General features: G+C 45.4%; 1 protein-coding gene across 3 annotated transcripts in view; it reads right to left on the reverse strand.

The window, feature by feature from the left end:
- Window positions 1-20,008, reverse strand: part of TSPAN18 (tetraspanin 18) — a 115,950-nt gene that overhangs the window by 13,032 nt on the left and 82,910 nt on the right. For 2 of the 3 annotated variants that reach the window (XM_071744986.1, XM_071744987.1), the window contains exons 3-6: window positions 12,263-12,352; window positions 7,811-7,902; window positions 5,967-6,161; window positions 941-1,015 (exon numbers count right to left, since the gene is read on the reverse strand). In XM_071744986.1, the coding sequence (XP_071601087.1) occupies window positions 941-1,015; window positions 5,967-6,161; window positions 7,811-7,873 (333 nt within the window). In that variant the 5' untranslated portion in view covers window positions 7,874-7,902; window positions 12,263-12,352. Of the gene's footprint in view, window positions 1-940; window positions 1,016-5,966; window positions 6,162-7,810; window positions 7,903-11,497; window positions 11,555-12,262; window positions 12,353-20,008 lie in introns of all 3 variants that reach the window. The other variant, XM_071744989.1, reaches the window with a different exon arrangement.

Consider the following 20,008-nt stretch of genomic DNA (forward strand, 5'->3'; position numbering starts at 1 on the left):
CACATTTCTGCCATGTTCAGTACAGGGAATCTGCTCCATGTTCTCTTACAACTGGTGGAGACCAAATAAAGAAATAAATACTACCAGTCACTAGTGACCACCTCTACTAGCCAATGTTTTTTTCACAGCCATCACTCAGAACCATCTTTCAGAGGTGGGCTGATGTTAGAAGGATGGACCTAGCTCAGTCAGGCTCTTCTTTCATGAAAACATGACAAAAAAGCACAAAGTTAGAGGACTAGATGAAACTAGGCTTGCTAATAATGTAGCAAAAACTTCATACTAATGTAGGGGAGGGGTGGTTGTCATCTATTAATATGCAGAGCAGAAGATTACAGAAAGGCTGAATCCTATGAAGCTGTGGAGAGAAGGAGCAGAAATTTATAAGCAGGGCAATATGCAGGGATGAGATTCAAAATGGGACATGGGAAGACCTGCTCAGGGCAGGTCAGGAGGGTTATCAAGAGGAATCTACTTTAGAACATGAACATTCCAGAAGGAATATGCTTAGAAGATGCACAAGAGTTTCTGCACTGCAGAGCAAGCCCTGGCTGTGTAGGGGAAACAGGAGGTTTCACTATTAAGGTTAAACACACACTGTATGGAAAAAAAGGGAAAGAGTTGCTTGTAAGCTTGGTGTGACTTCATTATAAAGGTTCTCCCTGCTGGAATGAGCAAAAAAATCAGGAAGACTAAAAACATCAGGATTTAAGCAGCATTTATCTCTTGCATCCATAAATCCCTCCCCCTTCCCATCCCAGGTTACTCAGGATTCACTGGCAGTTCTGCAGACTGTGGGTTGTAGGAATACAACAGGTTTGTTGGAAGCTGAAACAATCACTCCACAAAACCATCAGCCCCCATCCAGCACCACACTCCAGCTGAGTACCATCCATCCATCCCCCTGGGGCTCAGAGTTTGCCCACCCCAGGATACTTACATTTTCTCTGAAGATAAAAGCCAGGATTGCAGCTGAAAGCTCTGCCAGGAAGATTAACAAAATAAACATGAAGAACTGGAGGAGAGAAGATATAAAAACAAAAGAAAGACAAAACCAGAGACATACCATTAGGTTGCTGCAACAGGGAGTGGGAACACAGGGTTTTACTAGTGACAAAAAAAGATGGCAAAAATAACTTAGAGGAAACTTTTTTTTTTTTCTCTGTCAATTAAAATCCCTCTGAGACAAAAACCTAAAGCAGACACAGCCCCTCTCTGACCATGCCACCGGACATGGTGATGCTTTTGCCTGGTACTGATGGATAATAGGGAACAAGGCTGCAGGATCCTCAGCATGCCCTCAGAAATCTGCACCAGGTTAAAAGAGTAAAGCTTAATTTAATTGCAAAATTCTTTTTTAGAATTGGCTGGGTTGGAAGGGACCTCAGAGCTCATCAAGTCCAACCCTTGATCCACTCCCCCCGTGGTTCCCAGCCCATGGCACTGAGTGCCACATCCAGGCTCTTTTGAAATATCTCCAGGGATGGAGAATCCACCCCTTCCCTGGGCAGCCCATTCCAATGGCTGATCACCCTCTCCAGAAAGAAATTCTTTCTAATGTCCAACCTAAACCTCCCCTGGCACAACTTGAGACCTCTTGTGCCCTCTTGTCTTGCTGAGAGTTGCCTGGGAAAAGAGCCCAACCCCCCCCTGGCTCCAACCTCCTTTCAGGGAGTTGGAGAGAGTGATGAGGTCTCCCCTGAGCTGCCTCTTCTTCAGGCTGAACACCCCCAGCTCCCTCAGCCTCTCTTCATAGGGTCTGTGCTCTGTGACTGACTAGATGCAAGGATGCCCCTGATGCAGGAAAACTGCACAGGAACACAGCTACCTCATCACAACACAAATAAATTTAGGTAATATGACCATGGCTCATTTTGTACAGAAGGAGGTAGTGGGACTTATGTTCAAATATTCACACTTATGACCAAAAATGATCTTTTCTCAGAGCATTCTGCACTTCAGGACAAACACAGCCTTGGGTTATATCCCCCTCCACAGAGTGGGGTTGCACTGAGATAAGTGTTAACCATGTAGAACCTCTACAGAAAGTTGCTAAGACACCATCAGAATTTTAATTTGGTTATGCAAGTATCACCCAGGTCTTATATACCCTCCAAAGTGTGCAAATTCATAGTCTGAAATTAAGGACACCCTGAAGACTCCCCAGAAAAAAATACCCAGAGAAACAGGCATACAGTTTGAAGTAAAACCATCACAGTTATGTCATAACTGTAAGGAAGAGAAATGAAAGCAGAGAAGGATGCTGTTGTTGTTGTTCAATTTTAAGCTGTATTTTCATAGAATCATAGAACCTGCAGACTTGGAAGGGACCCATCAGGATCCTCAATCCCAGCTCCTGTCCTTGTGTAGGGCCCCCCCAGGATCACCCCACGTGCCTGAGAGCATCATCCCAATGCTGCTTGAACTGGGGCAGGTTTGGTGCTGGGACCACTTCCCTGGGAACTTCTGCCACTGCTCAGCTGCCCTCTGGGGGAAAAACCTTCTCCTGAAAGGTGAAAAAGTGAAAAACCTTTTTCCTCCTGCTAACTTGGAGCTCCATCAAGTCCTTCACAAAGAGGAACAAGCAGGGATGTGCCCTCTACCATCCTCAAAACAACAACCACTGATGCTGAGGAACTCCTAGAGGAACAGAGCAGAAAGTGCCCAGTGTCACATCCCAAAATGGCATTTATATCCATTCTTGGAGGCAAAATAGTGGGGCTTGAGGAACCAGGAGGCTGAGCTAGGAGTACAATTTTTGTGTCCTTATGGTCATAAAGAGGAATCACCATTTGAGAGTCAGCCCTTCTAAAAAAGATCCCAAAAATTAACCCCCATAGACTCAAAGGTGATTTTACAAAACTGACTGAACATTTACAAATCAACTCAGATTTTAGCACCATGTGAGGAAAACAGGACTAAGAAGAGAACCCAGTGAGACAGCATCAGATGGAGGGTAATAAACATGTGGTACTTGTTACCCATGAAGGTGGTTGAAGCAACAAGTAGAAATAACCACAGAATAAGTCTGGATGGGATTTTTTTTGTGTTGGAAGGTTATTGAAAGTCTTTCTGAAACAGAAGGCAGGCAGATGGGGCCAGAGGTACTCTTGTGATCCCCAAGTATTGATTTATAAGTAGGGTCTGAAATGCCCTGCACCTTGCATTTGGGTAATGGAGACAGAATTCAAACTACCTGCTTGGAATGGACAAAATGGTGTTTTGTTTTTAATTATCAGAGCTGGAAGCAATGGAAAAGTGCACACATCACCCTGTCCCATTTGTCTTCCTCCTTGTGTGGTGGAAACAAAGGAAAAGGAGCCGGGGTTCAAATGACAGAACAGGAGGAGTCAGATGAGCAGCCACTTCTGATACTAACAGAATGCTGCTGCTTGATTTTGCTAAACTAGTTAACTCCATAATTTATTCTTACTGCTGGAGGTTTCTGTGTGTCTCCTTTTTTTTTCCTGTTCTGAGACTGTTCTGTTTTTAATTTCACCACAGGAGGGCAAAGAAGAAGTGATGAGAATGAACAATGCTCTGCAAATTCACATCATCATCCATCAAGGAGATCTCAGCATCGTCACTGAGAGGTCTAAGGTGGTGATCAAGTGATTAATCCCATCACCCTGCTAATTGCATTTCATTTACTGATTACTGGGAGACACATGGTCTCCCAAGCTCCAGAAGTGGAAGTAACCATTCCCAGATTCTCTCTGAGAAGCTTCATTACCATTCCCAAACTGCTTTATTCTTACACTGAGGAGTCTGCAGCACAGGTTTTTAACCGATATTGTACAAAATAACACGAGCAGCCATGAAGGCTGCTGAGGAAAAGAAGACAGATCATCAGTGTTTCAGAACTTGCTTTCATTCTGCATTTTAAGGAGAGCCAAAATCCACTTCTTATGTTTTGCCTCCCAAAATTAAATCGATTACTGATATATAGGAGCACTAAGCATCCAACTGGATCCCATCCAATGCATGGGACACAACAGCCTCACATTCAAATTTATTCTGCAGACCCCTACTTCACAGGCACCCCCAACATCCCAGGTGAACATCCTGAGGAGCAGGGGCTCCCATTCTGGGCAAATATCCTGCCCCAGAACCTGGTGATGCTCAAAGGTTTATCAGGAGTTTCCCCAAATCAATGTTTTAGGTTTCTTTTTCACAACTCCCCTACTCTTCCAGTTCCTTCCAAGAAGAGCAGGAAGTGGCTTTAACCTGAAAGACCCACATTTTCATGCTGCAAAGTTTCAGAGGTTACTGCATCTGTTTTACAAGAGTAGAAAACAGGATGTTTGCACCCAAAACTAAGCCAAATGAAGCTACCATGGACTCCTCTTGTTGCAAAGCTCCATTCAGTCCCATAGCAAAAATGTTGCATCCTAAAATTTTTTTGGAGTCTGATTTCATTGCATTCTTCTGCAGCCTTTAGGACAATCCAGAAGTTATTCAGTGTCTGACCTGCAGGTACTTTTTGTCAACCAAGTCCAAATAGGGGGAAATCTAGAAAGACTTCACAGCCCTGTGCTTAATGCAGGTTCCAGAGGGATGTTTCTTTTTGCCACAAGACAAGCAGTTTAATGAAAAATAAATGTCCTTGCAAAGATACAGCCCAGGGTCTAAAGAACATACATTTGTGGCTCTGTCTTGCCCCTCCTACCTCTGTTTCCATTTGGACTAAAAACATCAGATATACATTATGTATCCCTCAAATCTCACTCAAGCAGCTCACCAATTCTTCAACAACTTTTGTCAGTGGACTTGATGTGATCTAGGAACTTCTCCCCACCCCCCTGAAGCCCAACACTGTTCTGCAAGGTGTTCCTAGGCTCTCTGGCATCCACTGGTTTGCCTTTTCAACACCTAAACCTGACTCTCATCAGACTTTTGGCTTCACAGATGTTTTATGCATTTTAAAGGCCTCCCCCAAAAAGCAGAAATTATCAACATCTCTCTTCTCACTTGATACCAACACAGGGCTCCACAGGTGATGCATCTGGTTTTCAGATTTACTTCTGAGGAGTTACTAGAAATCAAACCCAAAATGCCTCCCAACCAAGGGCTTTCAGAAAAGGTTGTGAATCCAAGGAATGGGTGAGCCAAGTGCCAGAGAGTATTAATCTCAGTGAAGCCAGGCTCATCTCTAAGGAAAAAAAAAACAGTTTCATCTTCAAGAAAGTGAACTTTTCTGTTTACATCTTGCAACAAAGCTCTTTGCAATGTGAAGCAGCTGCGTAAGATACGAGTGTAACAAAACACTGTAAGATCAATATTTATTTGAAAAAAATAAAGGTGGGAATGAGGAAGGGACAAAAAAAAAAAAAAAAGCCTCAAACCGACCCAAAGGGAGAAATGAAAGGTCACAACAAAAAAGAAAAATCAAACTGATGATCTTTGTGTTTTGACACATTACCAGGTAATGCCTTCCAGTAAGATATAAGGGCTAGAAACTCTGCAGGATCAGGATTTATGGTGAAGGTGAAAATGACTTATTTTACCAGCCAGCTCTTTGTAAAGAGCTCATTCACTACATGGGCTAAAAATCAGCCACCAACATCTCCCAGCAAGGATTTGCTCTGTGTGATCTCTGCCTTGTTGTGAGCTAGTGGGGAATGAATCTACATCTGGGGCTGTGGAGTTTGAGTGGACAATGAGGACCATTTTTGGTCACTTTCTAAAAGTAAAAAAAAAAAAGAAAAACAACCCTAAACAAATAGAACTCTTCTGAAACAAAGTCTAACAAACTCAAAATACACTCCTAGATTCCATATCCACAAGCCTGGTACAGGGAAGAAGTATATTCTCTGTATTTCTAGCTGTGTGTAAAAGCACCCTAAACATATTTATTATCTAAGTGAATTATGGCCACAATAACAGGCACTTATTTATGCATTTATCAAAGCATTGACTGTCTTGGGAAACACTGGAAGGCCAAGAGAAACCAGGAGGATACTTACAAAAAGCAGGAGGCATTTGTTCTCCCTGATGGCCCCGCAGCAGCCCAGGAATCCCAGGAGGAAGAGCATGGCCCCCATGGCCAGCATGATGTAGGCTCCTGTGAAGAGCAGGGGGTTGGCAGCCACAATCTCTCGAAAACCTGTGGGATCCACAATGACCCAGATCCCAACTCCCAGCAGGCATGCTCCTCCCAGCTTGTCATGGCCAGAGGAGGTGAAAAAGAGAGAGAGAAATAGGACAACATAAACCAACTTGAGGGGATTGAGTCAATCATCAGCAAATAGGCAGATGACACTAATTTGGGTAATTTGGGGGGGAGTGTGGATCAGCTGGAAGGCAGGAGGGCTCTGCAGAGGGACCTGGACAGACTGGAGAGTTGGGCTGATTCCAAGGGGATGAGGTTCAACACAACAACCCCATGGGGAGCTCCAGGCTGGGCACAGAGTGGCAGAAAGGGAGCTGGGAGTCTGGATTGCCAGGAAGCTGAACATGAGCCAGCAGTGTGCCCAGGTGGCCAAGAAGGCCAATGGCATCCTGGGCTGGCTCAGGAACAGCGTGGCCAGCAGGTCCAGGGAAGGGATTCTGCCCCTGTGCTCAGCCCTGGGGAGGCCACAGCTTGAGTCCTGTGTCCAGTTCTGGGCCCCTCAGCTCAGGAAGGAGATTGAGGTGCTGGAGCAGGTCCAGAGAAGAGCAAGGAGGCTGGGAAGGGATCCAGCAGAATTCCTGTGAGGAAGGGCTGAGGGAGCTGGGGGTGTTGAGGCTGGAGAAGAGGAGGCTCAGGGGAGACCTCATCACTCTCTCCAACTCCCTGAAAGGAGGTTGGAGCCAGGGGGGGGTTGGGCTCTTTTCCCAGGCAACTCTCAGCAAGACAAGAGGGCACAAGAGGTCTCAAGTTGTGCCAGGGGAGGTTTAGGTTGGACATTAGAAAGAATTTCTTTCTGGAGAGGGTGATCAGCCATTGGAATGGGCTGCCCAGGGAAGGGGTGGATTCTCCATCCCTGGAGATATTTCCAAAGAGCCTGGATGTGGCACTCAGTGCCATGGGCTGGGAACCACGGGGGGAGTGGATCAAGGGTTGGACTTGATGAGCTCTGAGGTCCTTTCCAACCCAGCCCATTCTATGATTCTATGATTCTATGAACTGCTGCAAGAAACCTGGAGTCATGGCTTTTTTTTTTTTTTTTTTTTTTTTTTTTTTTTTTTTTTTTTTTTGATACAAGGTGTTTACTTGGAGGGTTCCCTGCTGAAGAGGAGCCTACAAATAGGATACTCAGAGTGTCTCTTGCTCACTAAATGAAGCATCTGCAGCCAAAGCATCTTTCTGCCTTGCTACATCACTCTGCTGTTTGCTCCCTCCCTAAGGCTGAGAGATAAAGTCTGGAGGTGCTGTCACCCCTGCAAGCGACAGCCCAGTGGCACCCAGGAATGCTCCCTGACAAAGAATCAGGGTGCCAAAGACAGGAGCAACAGGGGCACTGAGGATTACTCTACATATGGTAGGAAAAAAAAAGGTTTATGTTTGCAAGGAAAAACCTCAGCAGGGCACCCAGGAGCAGCACACAATTCCTTCTACCATTCAAAACAGAGCATGGACACCCCAAGTTACAGTTTTCCCTCTGGTTTTATTTTCCAAGGACAGGAATAACTCAGATAAAAGTGGCCTCTGCTCTGACTTTCTGAACACCTGAGCCCCTTGGGATGCTGCAAACCCCTCAGTGCTAATAATGCTGACAGCAGTGCAAAGCTGCATGGATATTCTGAACTGTGGCAGCTTTACAATTTACAGCCTTTCCTGCTGGGAACAGTGGGAGTCAAGAGGAAAAAGCAGACTCTAAATACTTACAAAAATAAAGAAATTGAAAAGAAACATGAGGTACTTCATGCAGCTCAGACAGTCTCCCTCCATGGTCTTCAGGCTCCTTGATGGAATTCTTCCTGCAAAACACCAGCACTTCCTTAGAACAATCACTTTTTTTTACTTCTGTTTCTATTTCCCCCAGACCCTGTGGAGTTTTTCATACAGAAAGGGCTCATTTCCTACCTGAAGAAGGCAACACAGCACAGTAAGAGCCCATGGTACAGGGAAGAAGCATATTCTGTGTATTTTTAGCTGTATATCAAAGTGCCCTAAGCATATTATTTAATATCTAAGGGAATAATGATCCCAGCTAAGTCCCTTTGCATTCTTCCAGGTCTAAAGGAAAATGCAGACCTGAAGAGGAAGGCTGCAGGAGAGGAAGAGTCTGGCTTTGTGTTCAGAGTGAGATGCAGGGAAGAGCATCCCTCTGCACATGAAGATTTGGGTGGGGTTTTTTTTGCCCAATTTAAGCCTTAGAAGCACTGAATATCCCTGCTTGCTTCATGCCAAAATAAAGCCATATTTGAAAGCTCCAAAGCATGGATTTCTGGACGTTTAGCTCCATCCAAGCTGCTTCCACAGAATGAATGCCATCCAATAAAGGGACAGCAACATTTCCAGGAAAACATTTGGAGGGTTGGAAGGGATTGCAGTGTGTGAGGAGGCTGCCCCAACACAGATCCTCAGCCTGGGACCCAAATGTCCCTGTGCCACCTGAGTCTGCCCCCCAGACCCTACACAGGGCTCTTCCAGGCAGAGCCAGGGATCCAAACTTTCAATCCCAGGAAAAAATGCGAAGGAATCTGACCCAGTTTTGCAACTCCACATCTGAATTAGACAGCAAAGAAGTTAGAATTTGTACTTCTACTGGAAAAGCAGCTGTAAATCCTGACCAGTTCAGGCTACATTGGAAGAAAGTTTCTACCCCCAAAAGCTTAATGTTTAATCAAGCAACTGTGTCTCCCAATATGCAATTACAGCACCAGGTACCCAGAGGGACAGGCAAATAAATTTAATAATTGCCCTGTTTTTCAAGCCAGACACATACCCAGTGGGGCTTACAGATCCCAAAGTGCTCCAACTTAGGATGTGCAAATGGAAATCAGTGGCAACAGAGCAAGGGGCTGGGCTGGCAAAGCCAAGAACAGAGCAGGGCAGAGCTCTCACATCAGAAAAGCTCAATGCAAATTTCCAAAAAAATGCCAAATCACTGATCTGATGTGAGAAACAGGAGCTCTGAACAACTGTTTCAATACTGGGACTTAAGAACTTGGAGAGATGTACACATAGGAGCAGTTATACCCTTCCCAGTTATACCCTTCCTAGTTAGACCCTTCCCAGTTTCTGCTGGGCACCCAGGTTGCCAACCAGTAGTGCAAGCTCACCATTTGGATCCTGTGATTGTGTTAAAAAAAGGGCAAACCAACCAAAAGCATGCTCTGGCCTCTTAGGTAGCACTTCAAACTCTGTATATCAAATATATTCCCATCAAGTTCATATATAGTGCTATAGACTTGGAAAAGTGTGCAACTAATGCAATCTGTGAATAATACAAGTAAAATGCAAATAATGTTACTTAGAAATAATGTAATTATGAAAAGATTTGTGTCAGGTGCTGCTTTACTGACTAGCTGGAGGTGCCTGAAGTCCCAGGTGACAGGCTGCATGGAGATAATAATTGACATGAAAGTAGAATCCTGACCCACAGAGCTGCTTTTCCTCCCATTTTTCCTTTTAAACCTCAGACACAAAAGGCACATTTTCTAACTTATTCCTACTACACACTGGTGTGATAAAAAAACTGAACGCACGTCTTCATCTCCCTTTTAAAAATATCTTCTCTCCTCCAGGCCCCAGGTTTTTGACAGATTAAATTCTCCTCTGCAGGAGACATTTAAGCAAACATCAAGAGTCAGAACTGCAGAAGACAGTGGCTGACAGATGCTTTCCCTGGCTGTCCTGTCTCAGACCTGTGAGACATCTGAGATGCATTTGGTTTTGTCTGAAATGAAGCTATAAATGTTCAGTTTTTTCTCAGATTATGCTGTATTTCTGCCCCCCCTCCCTTCCTAGTATGAATTTTATCTTGCAAAGTGATGGGGAGGCTAAAAATCCCCAACAGGGTAGTCAGGAAACATACCCCAGCTGCTGTGATCAGTCAGGAAGAAAGTCTGGTTTTCCAAGGCAATGCATTTTTTTAGTCTCCAGCCACTATTTATTTCCTTTCTTCTGACATCTGCTTTTGCATGCCTTGTAGCTACCTGGAACTTCACATCTTTTACAGGCAGCTGCTCCACCAGCCCCCAAAAACTGCTCCCAAGTTTCACTTTGCTACCACTGCAATTCCCTCTGTCCCCACAACCCTTCCACACCAGCTGGGAACCTGTGGTTTCACCTCACTCACTGCCTTCCTTTTGCCTGGGAGTCATGGAAAAAATTAGGATGGACAGGATCTCTGGATGTCATCAAGGATAAACATCCCCTGCCTCCAACCTGGGCCAATCCCAAAGTTTGAAAGGCAGAGCAGGTTGCTCAGGGTCACATTAATTAAGTTTTGTGTATCTGCAAGGCCTGAGGCTCCCCAGGGCACCTCTTCCAACATGTGGCCACCCTCCTTGGGAAAAGATTTTTCAAAATGGGTGTCCAAGGAGTGCCCAAGTTATTTTGGGATGAAAGGAAGAAGAGCATCCCCCAGATGTGCCAGTTTATAAGAACTCTCAGGAGCATTTTATCCTCACCCCACATCTTCCCTATCATACCACTCCTACTTTCCACTGAAAACAACTGTGTGAACCCTTTTTTTTGCCTACCATTCTACGCACCATGAGACTTCTGCAGACTATTTGTATTTTGCTACATCAAATTCAGGCATTGCCCCGTGGCTCACCACAGTCTCTCTGGCTAAGACAGGAGTCCCAGAATAATTCAGATAGGAAGAGATGGTCCAGTTCTCATGCAAACCACTTTTTTGGTCACTTCTATCTTATTGTGCATGTCCATCTTCTTTTCACATAAATATCTCTTTGTTTTCAACAAGCACCTTGTCTACTCAACTGATCCATTGCTTCCTTTAAATCCTAAGAACCAATTCTTGTGTGTTCTGACTCAAAAAAGTCTCAAAGTCTGAAGAACTTTTTTATTGAGCCCTAAGAACAGTATAGAGACATTTGAACTCTGAGCTCCCCTTTTCTCATTTCTATTTGAATCAGTATATCTTACATTTGCTATTATAGAAACTTTGTCATCTTATTTAAAATGAGGTCAAAGTAATGAACACCAGAGTGAGAAGGCAAACAAGTGCAGTGGAGGAGAAAAGCAGATGGATGCTGGAATTCTTGTGCATCACAGATGTCTTACAGGTTCTCCAGGCTGCTGTTAAGATATCTTTTAACTAATTGGGTGTATATAACTAATTAAACTCCAGTTTTCCCAATTATATAGCTACATTATTACACAGAGGCTACTCATTTTATTCTGCTTCTATGGAGAAGTTTGTACACTTCTTAAGGACAATTTTTTTAGTGCCAAGTCAAAGAAATACATTGGGAAAAGCTTTTTGTGATAGACTTTAAAAAAAAGAGAGGGCAAGAGTGAGATAATGAGATAATTATACAGTACCCAGTGTCAAGCAGTTTTTCTTCATGACTGAGAGAAGTCACCCATAGGTCTCACACTCCAGTAGCTCCTTGAAGGAGGTGACTGCTTGGGCACTTGCCTACTACTCTCAGCCTGGAATAAGAACCACAGCAAAGCTGCCACCAAAAATTCCAGCCAGGCTTCCTTCCAGTTGTAGAAAGATCCTAGCCATGCCTACAAAGTATTAGACAATGGCTTGAGCAGCGTGGTGCTAACTCACACCTACTTCAATTTTCAAGCAGAATGCAACCAAATAAAAGAAGACACCTTTGAAGTTCTCCAGGACCACTTCCAGACAGCCTTTAAATGAATCAGAGAATGTGGGGCAGATTCTCTTTGAATCTGTGCATCAATTTCTAGAATCAGTCCCAGCTGAGGTGTCACTGGGAATGTCCCTGAAGCTCTGAGGTGCAGCAGTGATGAAGGACCAGCAGAACCTGGCACTGCAGCCCAACTTTTGGCTTCCAGGTAGGGTGACTTGGATCATCATGCTTGCCTTTCTTCCCAGAGCATGCCTCTCCCAAGAGGATTCCTGTCTTGACTATCTCCAAGCAACATCCAACTCCTTTAAACCACAGAGAATGCATCTCACAGGTGCTGCCTTGCAGAATACCCTCTCAGAGAATTATTTCCTCTCAGTCTGCTTCTCTAGATAGAGCAGAGATAGGGACAGACCTTGCAGGATGGCAGCTGAGCTGTGTTTTTCTTACCCTGCTCCTGCAAACCACAGCTGTGCTGGAAGTCTTGTCAGATGCCCAGAGAAAGCATCTGGATGCTCAAAGAGCCAAAAGCAAGACTTACCTTCACAAATCTCAGGATTTGAAGCACAGAGCCTGTTCTAGTCTTTAGTAGTCTATGTGTCCCATGTATCTCTTTCTAGCCAAGCTTGTCCTAGAAAAGAAAAGCTGCAATTACTGCAGAAGTCAATAAAACACAATCAGGGTGAATAGACAGTTTATTAAAACACACACTCCTGATGAATATGCTGAGGCTAATTGCCATCTTAATTTAGTGCACGCTAGCACTAATGAAGAGCTTTTAATACCCAGTGAGGGATCCAATCCTTCAGCATCTCCAACAACCTTTGGGCTGTTTTAAATGCCCACAGACCACATGTAGATCTGCAGTCCCATTACACATGCACCTCATACCTCAACAGGACCAGATTAATCACAGCTGCTCCTGGTTTATAGGAGGTTTAGACAAAATTTCAGCTGCTGTGACTTTACAGCCCATTTATTGGGAAAAGGCAGAGGAAAGGAGATGGAGTGCATCTTTGGGAAGCCCAGGCCAGCACTCAGAAGCATCAGCCTGAGATGCTGGGCACAGCTATCCCTTGTTCTTCCAGCCAAGTTGAGGAATTATTTTGTCTCCCTCTGCCTCATTTGTCACTGCCTGGGAAACAGCACCAGAGAAGAACAGCAAAGCCCTCCTAAAAGCATTGGACAAACAAATGGGTAGAGGCAGAGGGACCTGGCAGCAGATTGTCACTGCCCTCCAGCTAACAGTCACCATTTTCACAGTCAATTTTAATTCCTGCCTGCACACTGCTAATGAGAGTCTTTGGCTAAGGCAAAGGTTGGGTGAGATTACAGCCTGATGTGCCAAGCATGCTTGTCTGACTGCTGCTTTCTCTTTTTTCTACCTGTTTTTTTTTTTTTTTCTACCTGTCTGACACAGCCCCAGCCCCACACTGCAGGGTCTGGGGGGAGGGGGCAACTGTAACTATTCAAACACCATTCAAAAAGTGCTTGGCACTGTCACTCACTCACCTTTCTCAAATTGCTTTGGAACAGAATCATAAAATCCCAGGATGTCAGATTGGAGGGAACCTCCAGGATGCCCTGGTCCAACCCTTCTCATCTTATTGTTTCTAGGAGATGTCCCAGCACCCCCTGGAGCTGAGACTTCCAACTTTCCCAAGTGGGGGGATCCCCCCCTTCCCCTGGGAGACCATTCCAAGGTCTGACTGTCCTCATGGGGAAAAATTTCCCTCTTGTGTTCCAATGGAATCTCCCCAGGAGCACCTTGTGCCCATTGCCCCTCGTCTTGTCCATGGGACTCCTTGGACACAGGGAGTCTCCAGCTGCTTTGGAGCTGCCCTGGAAGTCCTGACCATGGGCAGAAGGGCTCCCCTCAGCCTTCTCTTCTCCAGGAGGAACAGACACAGTTTTCTCAGCATCAATACTGCAGCTTTGCTGAAGCCACTGCTTCCCTGTGAGAGGTGAAATAAGTCACCTGGGTCTATCCCTGGTCTCTCACTGCCAGTGCTGCAGCATGATGTCTGGAGGGGGTGCATTTGACATCTGTTTTCCACAAACATTTATGAAAGTGCCTTTGAAAGCTGCCTCCTGTTAGGACTTCTCTGAGTAAACCTCTCTCGTTTGTTGTTGGCAGGAACTGAGCAAAGAACTTCAAGGTGGCTGGAGCTATTACAATATATAACATACAATGAATATTCATAGGCTTTGTTTTGCTTTAATTCCTCACATTTAATGCCCTTCCTCTGTTGCTGTGGCCCTACATCTCTGGATGATGAGCAGGGATGGTTTCCCTTTGAAATCTGGAGGGTGCAAACATCTCCAGCCATTCAACCAATTCTGCTGTGATACTGAAGGCATCTGATGAGCAGCAGCAGAACTGCCCCACTTCCCCATGCTGTGGATGAAGCCGGCCCTGAATCAGCACAGTTTTAAGTTTTACTAAAAGTGCGGAAATTGGGAAGGTGCTACAAGCCCAAATGGTTGCAGTAGGCTTGGGAACCTCTGGAAGGAGGGGGCTTGGACTCTCCATAGCAAGGACAAGAAACAGTGCCACTGCCCCACAGTAAAGATCCCTTTTTAACAGTCAAAAGCTCATTGTCCATCTTTCCCTTTTCATCTTTTGGGTGTGGGGATTTCAGCCTGTGGTTTGCATGTGCCATTGCTTCAGTTGCCCCATCCTCTGATGCCACTTCCCTGGCAGAGCAGCTGGCAGGAAAAGATGGCTCTGAAGAGCTAACACTGTGCTATATAAACCTATTGTTAGGAAAATAACCCGGATGATAGGATTCCTGCTGCCTTTGCATATAATTACATCCCCACAGGCCCTCAAAGGTCTGCGTGGAAGAGAAATTTTATTTTTTTATTCCTCTAAAGTCACAATATTTTAAAGAAATTACAGCACCACAGAGAGAAAGAGCTTAAATGCTTTACTAGGTAGCAGTAGGTACCTGTCACAGGGGATGAAAGAGCAGATCTGGTGCCAAACAATAGCATAGCAATGCTCCATCTTCCTCCACAGCCCTAGAGGGGAGGAAATCCCTGCCAAACTGACTCCCTTTGGTTAGTAGCTACAATTTTGCCATTAGGGAGGACTGCAGAAAGTGCAAAACCACTGTGCCTAATTGGGACTGGAGCAAGCTGATGCCTTTAATTACAGTCACTGGGGAAACAGGGTGGAAACTGGAGTGGGGGCCAAGGCCAAGCCTCCTGTGCAAGCCCAGCTCTGTCAACTGCTGCCTTTGGCACCCTGTCCTGCCTCCCTCCTCATCCCCCTGCATCCAGCATCCATGCTGACTGCTGCCTTCACCAAGCCAGGCTCCTGGCTGCAGCTGGAGAGCCAAAGGCAAGAAGGAGGGGGCAAAGATAGGCTGGTGTAGCCACCAAAAAATGATTGGGAGGGTTGTCTCTGGGAGAAACGCTGTCTCCTGAACATGAACTGCTGCAGGAAGGCCACCAGAACGCAGGCACCCTGCTTCACAAGTACCTCCAGCTACTGCCAGTCCTCTTTGCTCACCACGTTTGCAGGATTTGGAGATCTAGAGATCTACATCTGGATCTGGAGTTCACATCCCAGCCCATCCAGCCAGCAAAAAGGAGAAGCTGAAGGAGAAGCCACGTCCTGCTGGCCCTCTGAAATGTACCAGTGCTTTTGGACCAAGGGAAGGGTGATGAGAAACATCTCTGTGGGAGCAGGGTCAGATTAGTATCATTGCCCTGCAATAGCCTCAGAAAAAAAAAGGAAAACATAGCATCAACATGAGCCCTGAGTGTGCACTTGGAGCTCAGAACCCAGCCGGGTCCTGGGCTGCACCACCAGCAGCACAGACAGAGGTTGAGGGAGGGGATTCTCCCCCTCTGCTCTGATTCTGTCAGACCCCACCTGGAGTTCTGGGTCCAGTTCTGGAGTCCCTATTACAGGAAAGACATGGATGTGCTGGAATTTGTCCAGAGAAGGGCCAGGAGGATGCTCAAAGGGCTGGAGCAGCTCTGCTATGGGGACAGAGGGAGAGAGCTGGGGTTGTTCGGTCTGGAGAGGAGAAGGCTCTGAGGAGACCTCATTGTGGCCTTCCAGGGGCTGAAGAGAATCATAGAATCATAGAATCATAGAATCCTAGGGGTTGGAAGGGACCTCGAAAGATCATCTAGTCCAACCCCCCCTGCCAGAGCAGGGCCCCCTAGAGTACATCGCCTAGGAACGTGTCCAGGTGGGTTTTGAATGTCTCCAGTGAAGGAGACTCCACAACCCCCCTGGGCAGCCTGTTCCAGGGCTCCGTCACCCTTACAGTAAAAAAATTTTTTCTGATATTCAACTTGAACCTCCTATGCTCCAATTTACACCCATTACCCCTTGTCCTATCACTGGTCACCACTGAGAAAAGCCTAACTCCATCTCCCTGACACTCACCCCTTACATATTTGAAAACATTGATGAGGTCACCCCTCAGTCTCCTTTTCTCCAAACTAAAGAGACCCAGCTCCCTCAGCCTTTCCTCATAAGGGAGATGTTCCACTCCCTTAATCATCTCAGTAGCTCTGCGCTGGACTCTTTCAAGCACTTCCCTGTCCTTCTTGAACTGAGGGGCCCAGAACTGGACACAATACTCCAGGTGTGGCCTCACCAATGCAGAATAGAGGGGGAGGAGAACCTCTCTTGACCTACTAACCACACCCTTTCTAATGCACCCCAGGATGCCATTGGCCTTCTTGGCCACAAGGGCACATTGCTGGCTCATGGGCATCTTCTTGTCTACCAGGACCCCCAGGTCTCTTTCACCTAAACTGCTCTCCAGCAGGTCAGCCCCCAACCTATACTGGGACATCGTGTTGTTCTTCCCCAAATGCAAAACTCTACACTTCCCCTTGTTGAGGCTACAAGAGAGCTGGGGAGGGACTTTTTAGGATGTCAGGGAGTGATAGGACATGGGGGAATGAATTCAAAGTGGAAGAGGGGAGATTTAGATTAGAAGTTAGGAAGAAGTTCTTCACTATGAGGGTGGTGAGACCCTGGCACAGGTTGCCCAGAGAGGTGGTGGAAGCCCCATCCATCCCTGTAAGTTTTTAAGGCCCCAGGATGGGGCTCTGAGCAACCTGAGCTGGTGGGAGGGGTCCCTGCCCACGGCAGGGGGGTGGAACTGGATGAGCTTAAAGGTCCCTTCCAACCCTGAAAATTCTATGACGATTATAGAGAGAACAATACAAACACAAACTCATGTTGCATACTTCCACAAAAGAAAATCTCTTCAGTAAAAAAATTCTAATGTGAGCTATGAGCATCTGCAGAGGATCTGTTTTTGTTGTTTGACCTTCCTTGAGTTTTAGGATTTCAGTGGCTGCTGAAAGGGGCACTTGGCACAAGCTACCAGCCCCCAGGCCTTACCCATCACTCTTGCCCCCCATAAACAACTAATTGCACTGGAATTTCATATTTTCACTGGTGTTAGAGACACGGCTCGGATCCGGGATGTAAATCCAATTCGGTTCCCTCGGAGCATCCAGGAGGGGACTTGCACAAAGCCATGGAACTAGATACTAAATAACAGCCAATCTACCTTCTCTTTAGTGGCATTTAAATGCTAATGGCACTGTAATCCCAGCCCATTTCCCAGCAGTGACTGCCTCCCCTTGCGATGCTGCGTTTGGGAACATTTCATCCCTCAGTGCACCAAGCCCCCACAGGTATCTTCTACCTGAAAACAAGAACCCGATGGCTTTTTACACCATTAAAATCAGGGCTGGTGTTAAAATTAATCCAAGCTGCTGCTAAAACTACCCCAAGTCTCCTCCTGAGGCAGAGCATTGGGACCAACACAGCCCCATCCCTCCATGGGTCTTCTCTGCCTGCTTTTAATGAAGGCACATTTGTCCCCAGCAAAGGGCTGTGAATAAGAGAACATCAGTCAGACAGGCACAGGAGGGAAAAAACCAGCTGGGCTGAACCTCCTAAAGAGGTTCATATAAAGAACACCAAGTGTAAAAAAATGAAGGTTTAAAATTGTAATTTATTGTTTTGTTGAGTGTATCTTTCAATTTAATAATGTTCGCTTGGGCTGTTTGTCGAAATAGTATGTTATATCCTGATAAAGTGTATGTTTAAGCATACTTATAAGGAAGAAAAGTCAGAAAAAGAAGGAGAGGGGGCCCCCGCAAAAGCCCGCGAAACAAGAACATGTAACGATTTACCTCAGCAACAGGATGGAGCCCGCGAAACATTGTAACCATTTCCCTCAGCAACAGAACCAAGCCCGCGAAACGAAAACCAATGATAAACTGATAAGAGATTAAGGGGAAGGGGTTTACGAAAAGTATCTCTCTCTCTCTCTCTCTCTCTCTCTCTCTCTCTCTCTCTCTCTCTCTCTCTCTCTCAACAGGAAGCTTTATTGTTCATCCATCGAGTCAGTGTTTTTAGCACCAAGCTTTGCAACAAAAAGTGTTACCACACCATTCAGCATCTATACTTTCTATCTTTACAACCAAAAGTGATACCACACCATTCAGCATCTCTGTTTTCCATCTGCTATTTTGCACAATGTGTGCACAGAGCACGAAACCATCTTCAGGGTAACATCTCCTACCTGTACAGTCACTCAGAATGGGAATCCAGAATTTCCAGAGCAGAACCTGTTCTCCCACATGTAACATTTGGAAAAACAGGTGCTTTGAAGCACCAGTACAGCATCAGGCCACAAACCACTCCTTTTCAATATTCTTAAAACCCTGTTTGAAAGGCAAAAGTGCTCTCTTCGGCCCCATCCCAAGCAAAGGTCAATAGGCAGTCACACCTGGCTGCTTCATACAGCTTTTCACACACAGACATCAGCCAGCTCAGAAAATCAAAGGCTGCATGGGGAACTCACACACCTGATAGGAACTCGCACTCCTTCAAGTTCTATTCTATAAAAAAAGAAGTTCTCAGATAGCTCACAGGTGTTTTTTCCCTTGCAGTAACTGCAGAGCAATAAAACCACATGGTACTTGTCTGCCTTCCTAAACAGATGACCTGAAGTTTGTATGTGGTGAAAATATAATATTAACCCTGTTTAGCAGGTAAGAAAACCAAGGCTAAACGGGGAATGGGTGTGCTAGAACTCCTGACACCCAGTACAAGCCTCTATTCACCAGTCCATGCTGAGACCAGTCTTAAACCCACAAAAAAGTTGTTTTCTCCTGGCTGAGAAGCTCAACTCTTTGACAGGCATCTTCTGTCCCAGAAAGGAGCCTGTTTAGCATGACAAAAGGGAGGCAGCTAACTTAGGCCTCCTGTGTCTGAAAATATTTCCCTTCAGGATGGAATAAATGTCACCCTGCTGAGTGGATCATGGAGCTGCATCACCAGACAAGTGACGTTACAGCATGTCAGATACTGTCAAGTGTTGAGACACTCCATATGCTCACACAGCATCCCAGACACTCAGGGCATTTAACATGAAGTGTAAATGCCTGCCACTTTTTCCCTAAGCCTGACATATCTCACCTTTACAACTCACTCCTCCATGCTCTTTTCTATTCTCTTCTTTTTCTACTTTTTTCTTTTCTTTTTTTTTTTTTTTTTTTTTTTTTTCTGCAGCTTTTCTTTGTTTGCAGCAAATGCCTCAGCAGTTTGTGGCATTCATCCTTGTTTTGAAGGATGCAGGAATACATCTCAGGAACACTGGGCAGTTGCTGTGGCAACCTTGTCCTCCTCAGACCATGATTTCCAGCATTTTAAGAAGTTTCCTGGTACTCAGCAGGCTTCAGGGAAACAATGCTGAGGAAAATGATTGATTATAGAATTCAAAAGCAACCAAAATGGATTAGGATGAGCTTGGGGTCTTGTCCCATCAAAAAGATGATGGTGTCCTTAGCAAGGAAAAGCAGCCCTAGGGGCAAAGGCAAGGGCCCAGGGGCAAGGGAATTTGAAAGCCCTGTTCTATCACCTGTTCTAATTCAGGATGGAACTCCAGATCAGTAGGAGAATTTTTTTTTCTTGTTTCCAGCCACATAAGGCAGAGGTGGGGAAAAAAGAAGCCTACCCATTCAGCCTACCCAATTTAACTGATTTTAAAAACAGGAATCCAAACCAGAACTTTGAATGCAGTACCTACTTTAAAAAAAAATAATCAACTCTCTTTGGTCAAGGTAACTGCCTACACAGATGCAAAGCCAAAAGAGTTTAGTCTGTGTAGAAAAGCAAAGGTCAGGAAAAATACCCTGTAAGAAAAACACACCTTAAGTGAGAGATCTCGGTAGTGCTAAATAAACCAGAAAAATATCATTGCTAGAAACCTGAGACATGGCATTATTTATC

The sequence above is a fragment of the Heliangelus exortis genome, chromosome 5, assembly GCF_036169615.1.
Source record: "Heliangelus exortis chromosome 5, bHelExo1.hap1, whole genome shotgun sequence".
Classification (NCBI taxonomy): Eukaryota; Metazoa; Chordata; class Aves; order Apodiformes; family Trochilidae; genus Heliangelus; species Heliangelus exortis.